The sequence below is a fragment of the Tachyglossus aculeatus genome, chromosome 3, assembly GCF_015852505.1.
Source record: "Tachyglossus aculeatus isolate mTacAcu1 chromosome 3, mTacAcu1.pri, whole genome shotgun sequence".
In the NCBI taxonomy this organism is placed as follows: domain Eukaryota; kingdom Metazoa; phylum Chordata; class Mammalia; order Monotremata; family Tachyglossidae; genus Tachyglossus; species Tachyglossus aculeatus.
Window position 1 is genome coordinate 68,738,674 of NC_052068.1, and position 20,283 is coordinate 68,758,956.

A 20,283-nucleotide genomic window follows, 5' to 3' on the forward strand; every position below is an offset into this window, starting at 1 on the left:
GAGTGTCTCAAAGCAACCGCCTTTAATCAGGCTTAGATGTGACAGCTGTGGCTCTACATGGCAGACTTTGATTGGTCCAGGCCTGTTACCAGGTAGAACAAGGAGAGAAAGCTCCACCTCCCTCCATGCTCCACCCCTACAGGCCTACAATCACCTGTCTCAAATAGAGAATCATTAGTGCCTTCACAAAGTCTCTTCCTAGTTATTGTTCACGGGATCACAAACAGTCACTAAAAAGACAGCTTGTTGTGTGCTCACCCCAGATACTTGTTCTCCCTCCTCCTTAGACTGTGAGCCCCATGTGGGACCTGATGATCTTGTATCTACCCCAATGCTTGACAAATGGTAAGCAGTTAACAAATGCTACAATTAGTATCATCATTAAATTCAAATGCATCCCAGAATCCACTGCTAAAGGAGTTTCTACTATAACTCTCCTGGATTGCAGAAGGGACAATGCAGGTTTTAAATTCAGCTACTTTATAAATCCCCAACACTATTAAAGCAAATTAAAAGCCCTGAGAAACCCACCTTACTGGGCCTCCTGGGGCTTCTCTTCACATGTAATTTGTTGTCAACTCAACTTTAGCAAGGTCAGTGAGTCAGAGTTATGCCTAAGGCATTTAGTTACGAATATTTCCCCGCTGTTGGATGTCTAGCAGAGCAGAGGGAAGCTGACTGCACCGAGACCCAACAGATTTCATCTCTTTTTAACTTCTACAAAATAGCTTGAACTGGGGCCCAGGAAAGAAGAAAAATCCTCTATTCAGTGGTAGACTTGATTTGTCACCCTTCCCTTTCCTCTTTCCTAATAATAATAATGGTATTTATTAAGTGCTTACTATGTGTCATGCACTGTTCTAAGTGCTGGGATAGATACAAGGTAATCAGGTTGGACTCAGTTCCTGTTCCACCTGGGGCTCACAGTCTTAATCCCCAGTTTACAGATGAGGAAATTGAGGCACAGAGAAGTGCCTCTCTGTGACTTGCCCAAGGTCACACAGCACACAAGTGGCAGAGTACAGATTAGAACCCATGTCCTCTCACCTTCCTGTTTCCAGGAACTGTAAAGGCTGTCTTTTCTCCACTCCCCATATTGTGACAATACTAGGATGACCTGTAAATAGGAAGATCTGCGAAGATATGAGAGAAAGCACCTTATAAGTCTATTAAACTATGATGGCAACAGAAAGCTCTTCAAAGAGAAGGAATGACCAAGTCATGCTTCAAAAAGAATAACCACCCCCTGGATCTTAATGGACCAGAGTCTATAACCAATTAATAATGTCATGCTGGGCAAAGATGCACATTCATTAGTATTGGTGATGATTAACCATCTATAGCTCACCCAAGCAGAAAGGAGGAAGGGCAAGAAAGATATGAAAAAAAAACTGTACTTAATGTAAAACCCTACCTTATTTTTTAAAATCTCCACTAAAATGGAACATAATTGGGACCAATACGTTTTGCCCAGAAACTGGTTATGAGCCTCATTTGAAAGTCGGCACATTCAACATAGATTTTCCCGAAAACCCTTGATGGTTGATATCACTGAGCCCTCTGGGGTCCTCGTCTCAGCAGTCGACAGAGTTGGAGGGGTTGCTCATATTTATGAGCATTTACTGTGTGCCAGGAGCTGTACTGAGTGCTTGGAAGAGTACAACAGAACAATGTGGCAGATACATTACCTGCCTACATCATATGCCATGGAGGGACTGTGAAATTGTCCACACTCCACAACCATGAGATCCTATTAGTTATGGCATAGGGGATTGTGTGAAAGAGAAAATCTCTTGACATGATTCTGTCCTATCTTATAAGGATCCAGTTACTTTGCCATTGACAGGAAAATCAGCAAAAGTAATTGTGAGCACTTATGGTCTCCACTGGACCCTCTGCTTTCCCCATTCCCCTCACCCCACTTTTTTTAAGGAATTTGTATGTGCCAGGCACTGTACTAAGTGCTGGGGTAGATGCAAATTAATCAGGTCGGACACAGTCCAAGTCCCAGTTGGGGCTCACAGCCTCAATCCCCATTTTATAGATGAGGTTACCAAGGTACAGAGAAGTGAAGTGATTTGCCCAAGTTTACGCAATAGACAAGCAGTGGAGCTGGGATTAGAACCCAGGTCCTTCTGACTCCCGGGTCTGTGCTCTATCCATTAGGCCATATTACTTCTCACCCTTCTCTAAGCCCTGGCTTCAAATGACAGTTCCCTCAACAGAAGGGAGAGTTCTGGAAGAGAACTAAGGGGTAAATGGACTTCAAAGTTGAACAAACGTGCGTGTTCAGCAGACGTTACAACACTGCCCTCCAAAGCACCGTTGCTTGATAATTAAATAGAGGAACGAAACCCAAAGCGGCAGTCAAGAAAAGTTATCAGGCAGGGTTCTTTGATGGTTTCCTAGCAATTAAACTCACTTATTCATTTCATCTGGAAAAAAGTATTTATTATTTCCATTTAAACTAATGCCATAGTCACTCTGTGTACATTATTAATTAGATCCTCCTCCAATGAAACTCAGTCATTCAGATTGATTTGCCAGGGGCCTAGAAATCGGACATGTTCAGGGAGTGTGGCATTGATTAAAATAACATCAGCCCTGACAATTCTATCACTTTAGGAAAATTATATTTCTGGCAGGTTCCTAAGCAACGGATCTAATCGCTGCAAAGGATTCTGAGTGATGAGTGACCACCTCTGTGCCTGGGAAATCGAGGTGCTCTGCTACTGGCTAGAATCCTGCCACACTCAGGCATCCATTTCTCACTGAGATTTTATTAGTTTGTTTGAGTTCAACTGGCTTTGAATTCAAAGTCTTATTGAAGGCACAGATTCTCTAAGTGTCCTTTCCCAGTTAAGCCCTCACTTCCTTTCCCCCACTCCCTTTTACACCACCCTGCACACACTTTATTTTCCCCTTCCTTAACCCCAAAACACTTATATATTATATTATATATATATATGTATAATATACAGTATATATAGCTGTAATTTATTTATTTATATTAACGTCAGTCTCCCCCTCTCGACTGTAAGCTTGTTGTAGGCAGGGAATGTGCCTACCAACTTTGCTGTATTCTATCTTCTCAAGCGCTTAGTCCAGTGTTTTCTACACAGTTAACTTCAATAAATATGATTGCTTGAAATACAATTGATTGTGGGAGATGTTTTTGAAAGAGGGACATTGGGTAGGATGCATTTTTGCTTCAATCAATGGTATTTATTGAGCACTTACTATGTGTCGAGTACTGTACTAAGCTCTTGGGAAAGTACAGTACAACACAGTTAGCTGATACATTCCTTCCCCACAGCAAGCTTACAGTCTTCTCTGATTCTCTTCCTGCCAAAGGATGCTCTTGGCGGGCAATGCCAGGGCTGGGAATGCTAAGCAGTGTTCGGCTAGAACTTCCTTGGATCTCTTCCCCAGAGGAAGCCCACCCTCCCTGCCACAGTGGAGAACAGCATCTTCCAGGGAGAAGTGAGCGACTGTGAACCCTACATGAGTCTCCCATAACAATCAGTCAATCATTCAGTTGCATTTATTGATCTATTACTGTGTGCAGAACACTGTCCTAAGTGGTTGGAAGAGTATAATACAGTAGTTGGTAGAAATGTTTTCTGCCCACAAGGGGTTTAAGGTCTGGAAAGGGAGAGAGACATTAATATAAATAAATTAGGACGATATAAGTGCAGTGGGGCTGAAGGTGGGGTGAATAAAGGGTACAAATCCTAGAGCAAGGGTGATGCAAAAGAGAGAGGGAGTTGGGAAAATGAGGTCTTAGTCAGGAAAGGTCTCTTGGGAGGAGATGTGAGTTTAATAAGGCTATATCACCCCCAGGGAAGGAAGGAAGAATGAAAAGCCTTCCTCAATCAAACAGCCAATGGTATTTACTGAGTGCTTATTAAGTACAGAGCTCTGTATAAACCACTTGAGCCAGGCAGTCCCACTCCCAGATACCTCTCTTCCCCTCCAAGGCTGAGCCAAGTTGAACAGCAGAGAAGGGCCATGGATTCTAGAGGAGCCCCAGGTTCCGTGAGCAATGGAGAGCTTTGTATTCTTCATCCTCTGCAAGAGAGGTCAGGGTAATGTTGACAGTGGTATTTATTAAGGGCTTACTATATGCCAACTACTGTACTAAGCGCTGGGCTAGATAGAGAAGCAGTGTGGCTCAGTGGAAAGAGCACTGGCTTGGGAGTGCTCCGCCACTTGTCTGCTGTGTGACTTTGGGCAAGTCACTTAACTTCTCTGGGCCTCAGTGACCTCATCTGTAAAATAGGGATTAAGACTGTGAGCCCCACATGGGACAACGTGATCACCTTGTATCCACCCCAGCGCTTAGAATGCTGTTTTGCACATAGTAAGCACTTAACAAATGCCTATAATTATTATTATTATACAAGATCATAAGTTCGGCCATAGTCCCTGTCCTGTGTGGGGCTCACGTCTAACCGAGGGAGAGTGCAATCAAGAAGGGTTGGGACACATTCATGGCTGAGAGATCCATGAGGGTTGGAAAAGGGAAAGTCACTGCTGTGGGATGTCCCATCCTTAAAAGTGAGGTTGGATGTCCTCAAAAGGGAAACCATCATATGATTCCTGCAAGCACCTTCATGCCACTACCCAGCCCTGGATCAATCAGTCAACCAATGAATCAATGGTATTGATTTTATTTATTTTTAGTGGTATTTATTGAGGTCTTACTGTGTGCTGAGCACTGTATGTAGCACTTGGGAAAGTTGGGAGAGTTGGTAGACATGTTCTCCACCCATGACGAGCTTACCAAAGTCCTGGTCTAAGTGGGCCATAGGGCTGAACCAAAAATGGTACTACTAATTGTCTTCTGTTTTCAAACATTCTGGTTCCATGCTCTGTAACCCCTTTCCAGTTTATTCCAATTGACAGATTCCCATCCTTGAACAGCTAAGCCCTACTGCTCCCTGCAGAATAATACTTAAATTAAACAGGGTATGTTACAGTGCCCCTTGAGGCAATTCTGAAAGAGCAATGTTCTCTTCTGACTTCAAGCATTTATTACAAGGCTCTTTCTAGGGAGTGGATGTCGCTGTTTGGTGGCCTGGAAGACTTTTTGAACCCCCAAGTCCCTAGGCAATATGACATCATTCTCATGGCAGACACCTGTGCCTGTCTAGGACAGTTTTCCACTAAAATTACAGCAGAACATCTTCATAGGCTCCGCGGGGCAGGGATCAATGGTCACCAAGAAGGAGCTGCCCAGCCTCTCCCCGACCTCTAAGGTCATGAGCTGAGCAGTAATAATAATGATGGTATTTGTTAAGCACTTACTATGTGCCAAGCACTGTTCTAAATGCTGGGGTAGATACAAGGCAATCAGGTTGTCCCACGTGGGGCTCACAGTCTTAATCCACGCTTTACAGATGAGGTAACTGAGGCCCAGAGAAGTTAGGGGACTTGCCCAAACACAGCAGTCAAATGGCAGAGCTGGGATTACAACCATGACAACTGGTTCCCAAGCCTGTGCTCTTTCCACTAAGAGACGCTGCTTCTAAACTCTAGACTGTAAACGCATTGTGGGCAGGGAACCTGTCTACCAACTCTGTTATATTGTACTCTCCCAAGCACTTAGTACAGTGCCCTGAACACAGTAAGCACTCCGCAAATACCGTTTATCATTTGGCATTACACCAAGCCCACCACCTGGTCCATCCTGCCCAGGCCACCCAAAGCCCAGCATCTCTGCATCCATTACTGGTGGTCCAAGGTCCTTGTGGGGCAGGGGCAACCTGAGGGAAAGCACCTGCCTCCACCCAGTTGTCCACTACCACAGGATGCCTCTTGGAAACATTTTGAACACAGGGAAGGTCTGGGGGGGTTGGCTCTGCCTGGAACTGGGAAGAGCTGGGGTACTGACACCAATTTCCTCCAAGCGGTTATGAGCAGCTACCACTACTGTTGTCATTTTACATTTATGTTTTCCTGTTTCCTCTCTCACATGCTCCTTTTTCCCCTGTGTGATTGTTCCCTCCTTCCCACCCCACCCTTAGACTTCCCACCCACCTGGGTCAGGGACTCTTTATTCTCCCTTACCTCATACAGTAAGTAATTAATCAACGTGACTGTTGATGGATTGGTTGATTGATTGATTGATTGAATGAATTTTGGACCCCTTCCCTGCCTACTGCTCCCTCCCAATAAGGATAATCTTTCTTTGTGGGACATGCTCTGATTCTTCTCTTTTGGGAGAGACGGCCCTTATGACCCCACCAGAGAGACATGAATCTAAAAGCTCTCCCCAAGGACTCCCAAATCTAGGATGATCTGATCTGCTCTCAAAGAGCTCTAAAGACTATACTGTGGGAATGAAGCTATCCATATTCAGAATTCAAGGCAACTAGGAAATGAGTGACTCATCTGTAACCACAAATAGGCTTTCTTTTACTGTATTAATAAATACAAATGGACTAGTTCATGTGAGAAAATCCCTGCCTAAGGAGAAGAGCTCAATTTACTTAAAGTAGAGCAGGGCTGGTTGGAAAAAAATGACTCAGAGTAAGCGAGGAGAGCTTCTGGCCTAATTTATGTAGTGACTTCCAAAACACATCTCCTCCCCTACAGAGGCATGAGGTGGTGAAATTCCAGATCAGACCTCCCATTTTCCTGCCTTTACCTAATAATAAAAGTTGTTCTATTTGATAAGCTCTGTGCCAAACACTGTACTAAGCACTGAGGTATTTTCAAGATAATCAAGTTGAACACAGTCCTTGTCCCACATAGGACTCTAAGTCTAAGGTGTAGGGAAAGCATTTATTTAATCCCCATTTTGTAGATGAGGAAACTGAAGCACAGAGAAGTTAAGCGACGTGCCCAGGGTAATACAGCAAGCAAATGGAGGAGTTGAAATGGATTAAAAGCAAGGCCTTCTGATTCCCAGGCCCTTCCACTTTCCAACAGGTCATTCTGCTTTATTTTCCTCAGATTAATATCTTCAGAGAGCCCACATTTGCTCTCTAGATTACTACTGGAAGAAGCATGTCCTAGTGGATAGAGCATGGATCCGAGAGTCAAAAGGTCATGGGTTCTGATCCCGGATCAGCCATTTGTCTGCTGTGTGGCCTTGGGCAAGTCATTTTACTTCTCTGAGCCTCAGTTATCCCATCTGTAAAATGGGGATTAAGGCTGTGAGTCCTATGCAGGATAGAGACTATATTCAGTCCAATTTGCTTATATCCACCCCAGCGTTTAGTACAATGCCTCGCATAGTAAGCACTTAACAAATACCATAATTACTGTCACTATTTTTATTATTACTTTGTAGATGGCTCACAGTATGGAAAAAACCTTGCCTCTTCTGCTTCTATGAGTGTCTTTCCTCCTGTGGCTCTCTTGCCTTTGTGAATACCTAGCTCCTCTTCAACCAACCAATCAATCAATGATATTTATTGAGCATTTACTCTGTGCAGAGCACTATACTAAGCTCCTTGGAGAGTATAATTCAACAGAGTCAGTAGACACTTTCCCTGCTCAAAACAATCTGACAGTCTAGAGGGGGAGAAAGACATTTAAACAAATTATGGATATGTACATAACTGTTGTGGGGCTGAGGGTGGGTTTTGCTCATTTTATTTTGTTCATTTTATGGTATCGTTAAGCACTGACTATGTGTCATACACTGTTGTAAGTGCTGGGGTAGGTAAAAGTTAATTAGGTCAGACACAGTTCCTGTCCCATGTGAAGTTCACAGTCTTAATCCCCATTTTGCAGTCGAGTAAACTGAGGCACACAGCTATTAAGTGACTTACCCAAGGTCACCCAGCAAGCAACTGGCAGAGCAATGGGCAGAGCCGAAATTAGAACCTAGGTCCTCCGACTCCAAGATCCATGGCCACTAGGCCGTGCTGCATTTTAAGAGCTTAGATGTCACAGATTCAAGTGTATAGGCAATGTAGAAGGGAGAGGAAACGGGGGGGGAGAGAGGGTTCTTCATTCAGTCGTATTCACTGAGTGCTTACTATCTGCAAAGCTCTGTACTAAGTGCTTTCAAACAGGTTAGGATCTGGCCTTTACAGAAACAATTCAACGGTACAGAGGGAGGCCCAATTTTAGACTTGTTTGTCTATCTGTTCAATTTGCAAGTGTTTTCCTTGGCACATTTTGTAGTGTGTATAGGGAAGAGTGAGCAGAATTCTTAAAATAAAGCTGCACTTGCCAATCACACCAGCCTTTCCCCCAACAGATCGGGCCTAATGAAATCAAGGTGGGGACCACAGTTAGGAACCAAGGGGCCCCGACTCTTTAAACCTTTCTGACTTCCTAGCAAACACCTAAATATTGCATTCTTACCTCCAGCTTGCAGATGCCAAACTTTCCAGCTGGCATCCCTGCTCGAAAGAGGCTTGATCTGCTCCTTGAGTCTGCAGCTGGGCAAGATGGGTGAAGGCTATTGATTGATCAAACAATTGATCAGACCATCAATCAGTGGTACATATCAAGCTCTTACCATGTGTAGAGAAATATGCTAAGCATTGGGTAAGACCTAACGCCACCCAAACCTTTGCTCCTTATCTGAACATCAGGAATTGCTCCTGCCCACAGATTCTGAGCTCCTCCATAGTTAATCAGGATGGCATTATTATTATTATTACTATTAGTATTATCATATTTGTTAAGTGCTCAGTGTGTGTCAAGAACTGTTCTAAGCACTGAGGAAGACACAAGATAATCAGGTTGGACACAGTCCCCATCCCACATGGGGCTCACAGTCTAATTGTTTCAGCCTCCTTGCTGACCTCCCTGCCTCCTGTCCCTCATTTGTTCATTCATTCAATCGTATTTATTGAGTGCTTACTGTGTGCAGAGCACTGTACTAAGTGCTTGGGAAGTACAAGTTGGCAAGATATAGAGATGGTCCCTACCCAACAACGGGCTCACAGTCTAGAAGGGGGAGACAGACAACAAAACAAAACATGTGGACAGTTGTCATCAGAATAAATAGAAGTAAAGCTAGATGCACATCATTAACAAAATAAATAGAATAGTAAATATGTACAAGTAAAATAAATAGAGCAATAAATCTGTACAAACATATATACAGGTGCTATGGGGAGGGGAAGGAGGTAGGGCGGGGGGGATGGGGAGGAGGAGAGGAAAAAGGGAGCTTAGTCTGGGGCTCCGTCTCTCCCCACTCCAGTCCATATTCCACTCTGCTGCCCAGATCATTTTCCTTCAAAAACATTCAGACCATGCTTCCCCACTCCTCTGGAAACTCCAGTGGTTTCCCCTCTGCCTCTGCATCGAACAAAAACTCCTCACAATTGGCTTTAAAACTCTCTATCACCTTGCCCCCCTCTTACCTCACCTCACTATTCTCCTACTACATTTCAACCCACACACTTCATTCCTCTAAATCTAACCTTCTCACTATACCTCAATCTCGTCTACCTTGCCGCTGACTTCTCACCCACACCCTACCTCTGGTCTGGAATGTCCTCCCACTTCATATAAGACATATAATTGCTCTCCCCCACTTCAAAGCCTTATTAAAGACACATCTCCTCCAAGAAGCCCTCCCTGACTAAGCCCTCCTCTCCTATTCTCCCACTCCCTCTGAGTCACCCTGACTTGCTCCCTTCATTCATCCTCCCTCCCATCCCCACAGCACATATGTACATATCTCTAATTTATGTATTTATTAATTATTTATATTAATGCCTGTCTCCCCCTCTAGATTGTGAGCTCACTGTGGGCAGGGAATGTGTCTGTTGTTATATTGTACTCTCCCAAGTGCTTAGAACAGTGCTTGCACACAGTAAATGCTCAATATATACGACTGAATGAGTGAGTGAATGAATGAATAAGTAGGAGGGAGATCAGTGACATTTCACAGCCTTTCTATCTCTGTTTCTGCCTCTCTTTTTCTCTCCCCCTGCTTCAGAGTCAAACCTCAACCTACTAAGTGCTTAGGTGGTATTGTTTCCCGTGCCTAGGTGATGCAGTAGAGAGGGAAGATAGGGTGGGGAGATGAAATATTAGTCAAGGAAGGCTTCGTGGAGGAGTTGCAGTTGTAGAAAAGCTTTGAAGATTCAGAAAGTTGTGATCTGCTGGAAATCCATCTGGCCTTTTTATTGGGAGGGGCCAAAATGCAGGGTCCTGGGAATTGGGGGCTATAGGAATCCCACAAAACCCCTCTGAATTGGCACAATCCAACCCTAGCCCAGAGCTGGTATGGACTCTTATAGAAGCAGTGGGGCCAGGTGGGTACAGCAAGAGCCTAGAAGTCATAATGCCCTGGGTTCTAATCCAGGCTCCGCCACTTGTCTGCTGTGTGATCTTAGGTAAGTTACTTCACTTCTCTGTGCCTCAGTTACCTCATCTCTGCAATGGGGATTAAGACTGTGAGCCCCATGTGGGACAGGGGCTGTGTCCAACCCAATTTGCTTGAATCTGCCCCAGCACTTAATACAGTGCTGTTATATAGTAAACACTTAACAACTGTCAATTATTACTACTAGTAGTAATTGTAGTAGTAGTAAAAAGGCTTATTCTCTGGGTAGGAATGATTGGAAAGAGTTTACTCCCCACAATACAACTCCTCATCCTCCAAACTTGACTAGGATTTTGTGTCTATGGACAGAGTTTTTATGGATGAAGGTTCCATTCTGAGGCCTCTTGAAAATATCTTTGTTGACTTAAAAGACAAAAGTGAGGAACTGTTATTCTCCATCATTCTCCTTTCCTCTCCTTTCAACACCCTCCCTTCCCTCCCCTCCCCTCCCCTCCCCTCCCCTCCACTCCATCCTATAAAGGTTTGGTTTCTCAGTTTGATCCAAGCTTTTGGTATTTTCACTTAAATCTTCTCTCCACCGTGCCAGCTTTTCTTCTATTTTTCCCTTCCCTGTCACAACAAGCTTGGAAATGTGTATTGACAGCATTTACCAAAAGGGACATCTTGCACCTTGCAAATTATGTGCATACAAATTCCTATCTCTCCTCTCTCTGCCAAGACTCAACACTCCGGGGGAGGCCGATGGCATGATTTCGGCATGTTTCCCTAACGCTGTTTTCACTGGCTTGTTTCATCACTAAGCGCCTGTCACACAACCTCTCTCTCTCCCAACCTTCATATTAAAATCAACAACAGCTCTAGCTCTGCCCCACCCACCCACGCTACGGCCATACTCTGTTTCTATTCACCTTGCACCATACTAAGTCTCCACGGTCAGATGGGAACCCTGCCATAGTACTAACTGGGGGACAACTGGCTTAATCATTTCTAGGGGACAAATTGAAACCTTAAAAATATACTTAGGTGCTTTGTATTGGTGGTAAAAAATAATAATAATAACAATTATATTTATTGGGCACTTACTATGTGGAAAGTACTGTATTAAGCACCGGAGTAGAAACAAGATAATCAGGTCATACACAGTCCCCGTCCCACATGCAACTCACAGTGAAAGGGAGAACAGGTACTTCATTCCCATTTTTAAAAGAGGAGGCACAGGGAGGTTAAGTGACTTGCCCAAGGTCACACAGCTGGCAAGGGGCCAAAATTAGAACACAAAGCTCCTGACTTCCAGTTCTGTCTCTTTACACTAGGGCATGATGCAGAATTTGTGCTTTTTTAAAATTTCGTTTCCCTGAAAACATGTCCCACCACCCACCACCCACCACCTAGAGGCTGGGGCCATATTGTCTATTGGGAAATTTGTCCCTGAGCACTACCAGGGGACCAAGAGGTAGATACAATCCCAGTACTGCTGCTTTACCTGTAATGTCAGAGTGCATCTAAGAGTAAAGGCTTCTGGTAAAGGAGAGGCAGCTACTTGCTGTTTACACAGGTTATGGTGTTGGTGTCAGTCCTTATCATGCCCACTGAGGGTAGGGGCCAGCCTATCAGCTCCTTCTTACTGATGGTCAAGGCTCAAGGGGAGCCAGGGTAAGGGGTCTTGGCTAATACAAAGAAATTTCAAGTTGGACCTGTGGGACTTCGATGGACCCTCACCCCTCAACCCCCAGGTCTCTACTGCCTTTGGCTTGATTTCTACCACTATTGCCCAAACTGTGGGGTAAAAGCCTGACTAGACAGGCGCACATTAATCCTGCATTCATACAGTTCTGCAACCAGGCAGTCCCTAGTGCTTGGGGTGAGTTTTCTTTCCATGGGGTTGACCTGGGTTCTAATCCTAGACCTGGGTTCTTATCCTAGCCCTGCCAATTGCTAGCTGTATTACCATAGGCAAGTCACTTAACTACTCTGTGCCTCAGGTTTCTCAACTGAGTCCTACTTAGACTGTGAACCCCTTGTGGGACAGGTGTTCAGTCCAGCTGAATTAATTTGTATCTATCCCAGTGCTTAGAACAGTGTTTGACACACAGTAAGCGCTGAACAAATATTATTAAAAAAAGAAAAACAATAAGAAAGTTTGATCTATTTGAGATGAGTGAAGACTGCTGAAGTTAGGGTAGATGTTTCCATGGCAGGGGGAAGCAACATTTGCTACAGTTTCTCCACTCTGTTCATGCAATCTTCTTTAGCAGAAAAAAAGTTGTTCACTGTAAGACAAGGAACTAGACAGCACCTCCTGCATGGTCAAGACCGCTTCAAAAACGATACTTACTTTGACATCATTGCAAATGCATCACAATCATCTTCTATTGCTATTTTTTAAAATCCCAGTTACACAGTAGTTCTGCTTTCAAAATAATCTCACCATATTATGAACCACCAGTTCCACTATTACTATGAAGTAAGAAATTCACGCTTCTTTCTAAGAACTCAAAGCTGAGGGGTTGAGAGGGTTAGGATCAGCTCTCAGAAGGTAAGCAAGTTGCTCCAGGATACTTAGCAGGTCAGGGGCAGACACAGAAGGAGAAGCCAGGTGTTATGGTCTTCCCACTGAAGTCATCTCTGTTCAACCACAGGAGCTTCCCCTGTATCTCCTGGTGCTCCTCCCCGGTGGGAGGCGAGGCTAACAATAGACTCCAGCCACCCCAAGGACCTAGACCTCGGTGGCAATATCAGGTAGGGGGTAATGGAGAGAGAATGGGTCTGCTTCTCCACACATATTGTGATGACACTGGCCTCAAAACAAATAGCAAAACCCCAGGACTGTGCCAGCAGGTTCTTTCAGTAGCCAGGGAAACCTACTGAGGGCTTTCCATTTCCAAGGAAACCTTGTCCAAATGAGGGCCTGACTTGGTAAGGTCACCCAAGTTCATCTTCATTTCATCCCAGTTTCTCTATTTATTCTTTCAATCCTTTAGAGAAGGTTCCACAAGGCATATTTACTCAAGAGATCAGAACAACATTAGGTCTTAGGAAAGCAAAGTATTCAGGCATATGCAAACACACGCTTAGTTCTTTCCACTTCTAAATACTTAGGAGGATGGCTTATGCATGCCAAAGGCCCAGCCAAATGATCCTGGGACAACCTGAGGAATTTGCAGCAAACAGGGCAGTTGCCAGGAATCTGGAATGGGAACACTGACACAAGGAGGACTATTTGACTGAGGGATAGTGGAATGTTTAAACTTCAACATCTGTTTCTTCCCACTCTTGTGCTCTCACCAGTGCTAATCCCACCACCGGACACCACACTGACTCTCTTTTGTGACTGATCAGAAGAAGTAAAGCAAATTTCAGAGAGTATCATGCTGCCGCTTCCTCCCTCCTGAGAGTGGCCACATTGCGGACAGACGATGTGTGCACAGCTTTAGATGAATAACTAAAGTTTAGCGACAGTGCTATGAAAGTCAAATAAGTAGCATGTTTAAAACAAAATTGTGCTTTCCACAACAAGCAGAACAAGGTCAGTTGAATGTATGGTGTCATCTTTCCATCAATTGAGTCACTATTGACTGAAATATATTTCGCAGAAAGCCAGGAAGTCAGATCACAGCCCTTCCCTTGAAACGTGAAAGTTGCCACGGTACTAAACATAAAAAGCTACAGGTCAAAACAGGTAGCAGGAAGGGAGAAGACAGGAAGGAAGGGTCCTAGGAATATGGACAATTCCCCTTTGGACAGAAAGGAATCACTCCAAGATATCTGTAGAAACAGTGAGATTACCCACGATCCCTTGAGAATCTGGGTCTCCATCTAGTGCATGTCCAAATGAATTCCTGCCCATCAATGTCAGCGGTTTATTAATATTTTATTGAAAACCTCAAAAATGACTCAAACTTCATCTGCCATGATAAAGCTGTGTTGCTAAGCAACTTTATGGGTTTTCTGGTGATTGATTTTTCTCAGCTCCTTTCCACTCAGACACCAGGAGTGAGGGATCCTCAAGAACAGAATCTACCCATCTCTAACACACACAAACCAAGAAAGTAGCCACATGTGAGCATAGGAGTTGCCTCAGTTATTTATCGATGATTCTCCCAGGCCCTGACAATTCCTTCACCATCCTGCCCAACCCCTTATGCTCACTTTGCCAGCTCAGACAGAAGGAGGCTCAAAGAGGAAAGGAGAGGAGAGGAAACCTCAAACGGGTTTAACTTTGCCATTTGTTAAAGCAGAGTATGTGGATTATGTGTGAATTTTAATTATTCTCTCTCTCTCTCTCTCTCTCTCTCTCTCTCTCTCTCTCTCTCTCTTTCTCTTCCCTAAAATCATGACCAAGGATAATCAAAAGCTCCCTGGACCTCACGGATGCTTAGATGAAATTAAGTCAGCATGACGTCCTTGGCTTCCTTGGACACCGTATTCACTCACCATATTCACTGTCATAGAAGACGATGAACTTCTGCCACCGCAGCTCTGTGACCAACTTGAGCATCACATCATTGAGGCGGACAGGGGGCCTTGAGGCCAGGGTGTACTCCTCTCCATCCAAGCTGGGGTTCAGATGGCAGGCGGTGCGGGGGGAGCCGCCCGTGTTGCGCTGGACATAGAGGTGTGGGATGTGCATGGCATCCGTGAGGGACTGGAGGGCATTTGCAGAGGAGCAGCCGGTGGATGTGACTAAGGCTAAGATCCCTTGGGTCATCAGGTCACAGGCTGAGGAGAGAGAAAGAGAGGTAGACATCAGGGCACCGAGGGTCAAGCGACAAAGCTCACCCGAGAGTAAAAGATATCTAAAGCGGCAGGGTGTGACTAGTAGTCATTCCTAAAGTCTGTGGGAACAACAAGCTAGGTGGGGTGAGGGAAGGACATAGAGGGCAGAATCAAAAGTTTGTGGATAATAATTGTCATTTTTGTTAAGCCCTTACTATGTTTTGAGCTCTGTACAAAGGGCTGGGGTAGATACAAGGTAATCAGGTCAGGCACAGCCCTTGTCCCACAAGGGGTTCAAAGTATAATTAGAAGGGAGAACAGATGTTTAGTCCCTATTTGACAGTTGAGGAAATTAAGGCACTGAGAAGGTGACTTCTCTAAGGTCCCACAACAGACAGGAGCCAGAGCCAACTTTGGACGCCGCAAGCCTGTGCTCTTTCCTCTAGGCCATCTGCTTCTCATGTTTCTAATGCTGCTAATGACCTTTAGTACACTCGTACGCTTATGCCAACTCCATTTTATTCATGTTACCAAATGATTAAACCAAGCCAAGTTCAGGCTCTACGAGCCACCCTCCAAACACAGACCAGTTGCATGCACCATCCCTGATATGGTGGAGACGAGGAAGACAGACAAATGGGACAGCCCATGGCACCACCGAGGTCCCAAATGCTCTCCAGTACTAACAGCAAAAACCTCTACAGAGTTCCAAATGCTAGTATTCTACAGCTGTGAAGATGGGAGGCTGCAGGACCAATAAGAACAAAATCTAAAGCGCCAGTCACCCAACTGCCACCCTTCAGAATCAAATACTTTTTAATTCTATTTTGTAAACCATTCATTTATATTAATGTCTATCTCCCCCTCTAAGACTGCCAGCTCGTTGTGGGCAGGGAATGTGTTTGCCAACTCTATTGTACTGTACTCTCCCAAGTGCAGTGCTCTGCACCACAGTAAGCTCTCAATAAACACCATTGATGATGATGATGATGATGATGATAATGATAAAATATTCATTTATAATGTTTAATATGGCTTTCAGAATCTGAGAAAGCAGATGTAATTTCCAAACATCTAGACTGTAAGCTCACTGTGGGCAGGGAACGTATCTACCAACCCTGTTGTACTGTAGTCTCCCAAGCAGTGAGTACAGTCCTCAGTGCACAGTAAGCAGTCAATAAATATGACTGATCAATCGATTGATCCACTGTTTGATTGAAACCTAGCACCGGAATACCCAGTCATCAGCCTCAGAAAGCAGGTTTTGGAACAACAATTTTTAGAATGCAGTAACAGGCTTTGAATTTTTAAAAGGAAATTTATGGTGGGGGGAGGCAGGGAATGGAACAGAGAAAGGGAGAAGATGAAGGGAGGAGGAGTAAAACAGAAAAATCAGTTAATGATACAGGGACATGGGGTAGTTGTTGAAATGTTCAATTTTAACATGTCCGTCTCACCTAGAAACGGACAAAATGTTCCCCTAGGTGCCTTTCATTTCCTGCATATTAGCTGAAATTGAAAGGACTCTTGAGAGGCAATATAAACATTCATTTTGAAAATCCTGCTGCAACCAAGACATAAAAGCTCCCAGAGACCTATCTTAGCTGGTTGTAACGATGAGCACACGCAGTGGCCAAGCTTTCAGAAATGTGGCATATACTGCATCCTCTCGGTATGCTTACGGCAGTTGGGAGAAGGCTCCCACCTTCCAACGCACTCCCCATTGCCCAAGTAAAGAGCACCTGCTGATCCTGAGGCTGACCTTTACCCCCCTAAGCCACCGTGGACTTTTTTCCATGTTTCTCTTTAGAGCTTTCATTCCTTTTTTCCCCTGCTGCTTACTGCTCCTCTTCCACTACATTCCAGTCGACATGTTGCACTCCTCCAACACCTGCCTACTCACTGTGCCTTGCTCTCATCTCTCTCACCATCGATACTTAGCTCCCACACTCCTTCCTTCCTGGAACTCCCTCCCCCTTCATAATTGACAGGCCACTGCACTTCCCATCTTTAAAACCCAACTAAATTCACATCTCCTGGAAGCCTTCCCAGACTAAACTCTCCCCTCCCTCTTTTCCCTCACTTCTGCATGACCTATACACTTAAGTCCTCCCCTCCTAAGCAATTAGGTATGCACTCCACCCAATTTTGTACAAACCCTTATACTCCCTAACAATAATTCATTTTAGTGTCTGACTCCCCAACTAGACTGTAAGCTCTTTGAATCCAGGGATCAAATCTATATAGTCCCAAGAACTTTAGAGGAGTACTGTTCACAAAGTAAGTGCTCAATAAATGCACACTGATGGACTGATTAACTGACTTCCAATCAAATCTACCGTGCCTCGTTCTCACCTACCCCACCATCGACCTCCGGCCCACATCCTTCCCCTGGTCTGGAATGCTCTTCCTTCACACATCCGCCAAGCTAGCTCTCTTCCTCCCTTCAAAGCCCTACTGAGAGCTCACCTCCTCCAGGAGGCCTTCCCAGACTGAGCCCCCTTTTTCCTAGCCTCCTCCCCATCCCCCCACCACCCTACCTCCTTCCCCTCCCCACAGCACTTGCATATATTTGTACAGATTTACTACTCATTTTGCTTGTACATATTTACTATTCTATTTATTTTGTTAATGATGTGCATATAGCTATAATTCTATTTGTTCTGTCGATTTTGACACCTGTCTACATGTTTTGTTTTGTTGTCTGTCTCTCCCTTCTAGACCGTGAGCCCGTTATTGGGTAGGGACCGTCTCTATATGTTGCCAACTTGTACTTCCCAAGTGCTTAGTACAGTGCTCTGCAACAGTAAGCACTCAATAAATACGATTGAATGAATGAATGAAAATCTTCTACCAAAAGCTAAACTCTTCCCTCGGTGGATCAAAAGGGTCCTGCCACCTCTGGAACAGCACCAAAGGTCCCTGTCAGTCTTTGACCCTTCAGCCTTGGGTCAATAATGAGCACCCTTACCCCAACTAGTTTTCAGAAGGGAAGACTGTGGCTCGGAGAGGTGAATAGAGTTCCAGCCCATTAATAACATGGCCAGACCTAAACTCTGTCCTGCCCCCTACCAATCTACTAAGCCTTACTTTCTGATCTCCAGGAAACTCTCTCTGCACACGTGATTCTGTTCTAATGGTGCATCCCCAAGTTCCTGGTGCTGTGTGCCACCTCTTCCCAAACTCAGCCACTTTCCTGCTGTGTGCCTGTGGACAAGTTACTTAAATTCTCTCTCTGTTCCTCAGTTACCTCATCTGTAAAATGAGACCATGAGCCCTATGTGGGACAGAGACTGTGCCCAATCTGATTAAACTGCATCAAAACCAGGACTTAGTATAGTGCCTGTCCCATATTAAGCACTTAGAAAAAGAAGTCACTTGACTTCTCTGTACTTCAGTTTCCTCATCTGTAAAATGAGGATTGAATACCTGTTCCCCTCCTATTTAGTCTATGATCCCCACATGGAACAAGGACTATCTTATCTGCATACAGTGTACCTAACCCAGAGCTTGATATGGTGCTTGATACATAGTAACTGCTTAACAAATACCATTATTACCATTAATTTTTTCCCAGTTTGTTGACTCAAAAGGAAGGATAATTTTTTTCATTCTTCTTCTGATTCAGATTTTCCACCTTGGAAGCTCAGTGCCAGTCGCCATTTTCCTCCTCCACAATCCTTCAATTACAGTTGGATTTCTCCAATCCTTCCCACAGTAGCCAATTGCTCAGCAACTTTGTTGGTTAATTCTCTTAAGACTCTCCAAATCAGCCTGGCCCATCATTATCCAGGGATTGGCTTTTACCAGCAATCTCATCCACTTGTCTCCTTACTCCCTATTCTCCCATTCCTTCTCATGATCCTTGGAGCTTAGCTTGGATTTCCCCAAGGGACAACAAGGCACTGACTGCATTTCTCCAGTGATCACTGATCGTCCCTTTCAGATGCAAGCTTGTTTTTCCATGCCTTGTACTGTCCCTTCTAGCCAGCAATAATCAATTTGGGGGATATCTGGGGTCTTCTCACCCTCTGGGCCACCTCTATCAAAGCAGTGCCAGGGTGGGCAATCAGGAGAGGGTTTGCACTCCTGGAGCAAAGGCTTTGAGAAGATGGGAGTGTCAGGGGGCAGCCACAAAAACAGCCAGAGGCCCTGCATGGCACAGACCCAGTTGCCCAACAAGGAATTATCTTTACATGCAAACCATGTAGGAGACAGTGTCGGTCTCACAGTCGTCTTCTCAACCACAAGCATATGCACAGATAGGAGCTCACCATCAGTGCAGTCACAACACAAAGGAGTGTGATGTAACTGCTGTTGATTTTTCCCTTCTGCAAAATCTCTCTTTATCTCCCACATCCTCAGTGGGACCTCCCTCATCTTGGCCCACTCCCTTGGATCAGCCCAGACAGCAGTCCAGCCTGTCTTTGTTCTGGAAAGGACAGGGCTGGAGAGCAGAGGCTCAAGAAGGCCTGAGCCATTTGCCCTTAGATGGTTTACTAGTCTTCCCAAATCCTCTTTTATCCTCCTATAGCCCTTAATCCAAGCAAGCTGAACATTGAAGGTGTTAGAATATGGCTTCCCTGAAGTTTCCTGGCTCTCACTCATTCATTCATGCATTCAATCGTATTTACTATTATTACTGTGTGCAGAGCACTGTACTAAGCACTTGGGAAAGTACAATACAACAATAAACAGTGACATTCCCTGCTCAAAACAAGCTCACAATCTAGAGAAGGGGAGACAGACAACAATACAAATAAATAAAATTACAGTTAAGTACATAAGTGCAATGGTGCTTGTTGCGGGGAGAGAAAAGAGAGCAAATCAGGGCAACACAGAGGGGAGTGGGAGATGTGGAAAAGTGGGGCTTAGCCTGGTAAGGCCTCTTGGAAGAGATGTGCCTTCAATAAGGCTTTGAAGAGGGGGGAGAGTAATTGTCGGATTTGAGGAGGGAGGGCGTTACAGGCCAGAGGCAGGATGTGGCCCAGGGCTCAGCAGTGAGACAGGTGAGCTCGAGTCATGGTGAGAAGGTTAGTACAAGAAGAGTGAAGTATGCATGCTGGGTTGTAGAAGGAGAGAAGTGAGGTGAGGTAGGAGGGGGCAAGGTGATGGAAAACCCATGGCTTTAAAACCAATGGTGAGGACTTTTTGTTTAATATGGAGGTGGATAGGCAACCATAGGACATTTTTGAGGAGATGGGTGGCATGTCCTGAAACTTTCTGTAAAAAGATTATCAGGCAGTGGAGTGAAGTATGGACTGGAGTGGGGACAGACAGGAGGTTGGGAAGTCAGCAAG

At 44.8% G+C, this 20,283-nt stretch overlaps 1 protein-coding gene across 3 annotated transcripts in view; it reads right to left on the bottom strand.

Annotated features, from left to right (window-relative positions):
- GRID1 (glutamate ionotropic receptor delta type subunit 1) overlaps positions 1-20,283 on the bottom strand; it is an 876,503-nt gene that overhangs the window by 558,174 nt on the left and 298,046 nt on the right. For all 3 annotated transcript variants that reach the window (XM_038744273.1, XM_038744274.1, XM_038744276.1), the window contains exon 3: positions 14,702-14,986. In XM_038744273.1, coding sequence (XP_038600201.1) covers positions 14,702-14,986 — 285 coding nt within the window. The remainder of the gene's footprint in view (positions 1-14,701; positions 14,987-20,283) is intronic.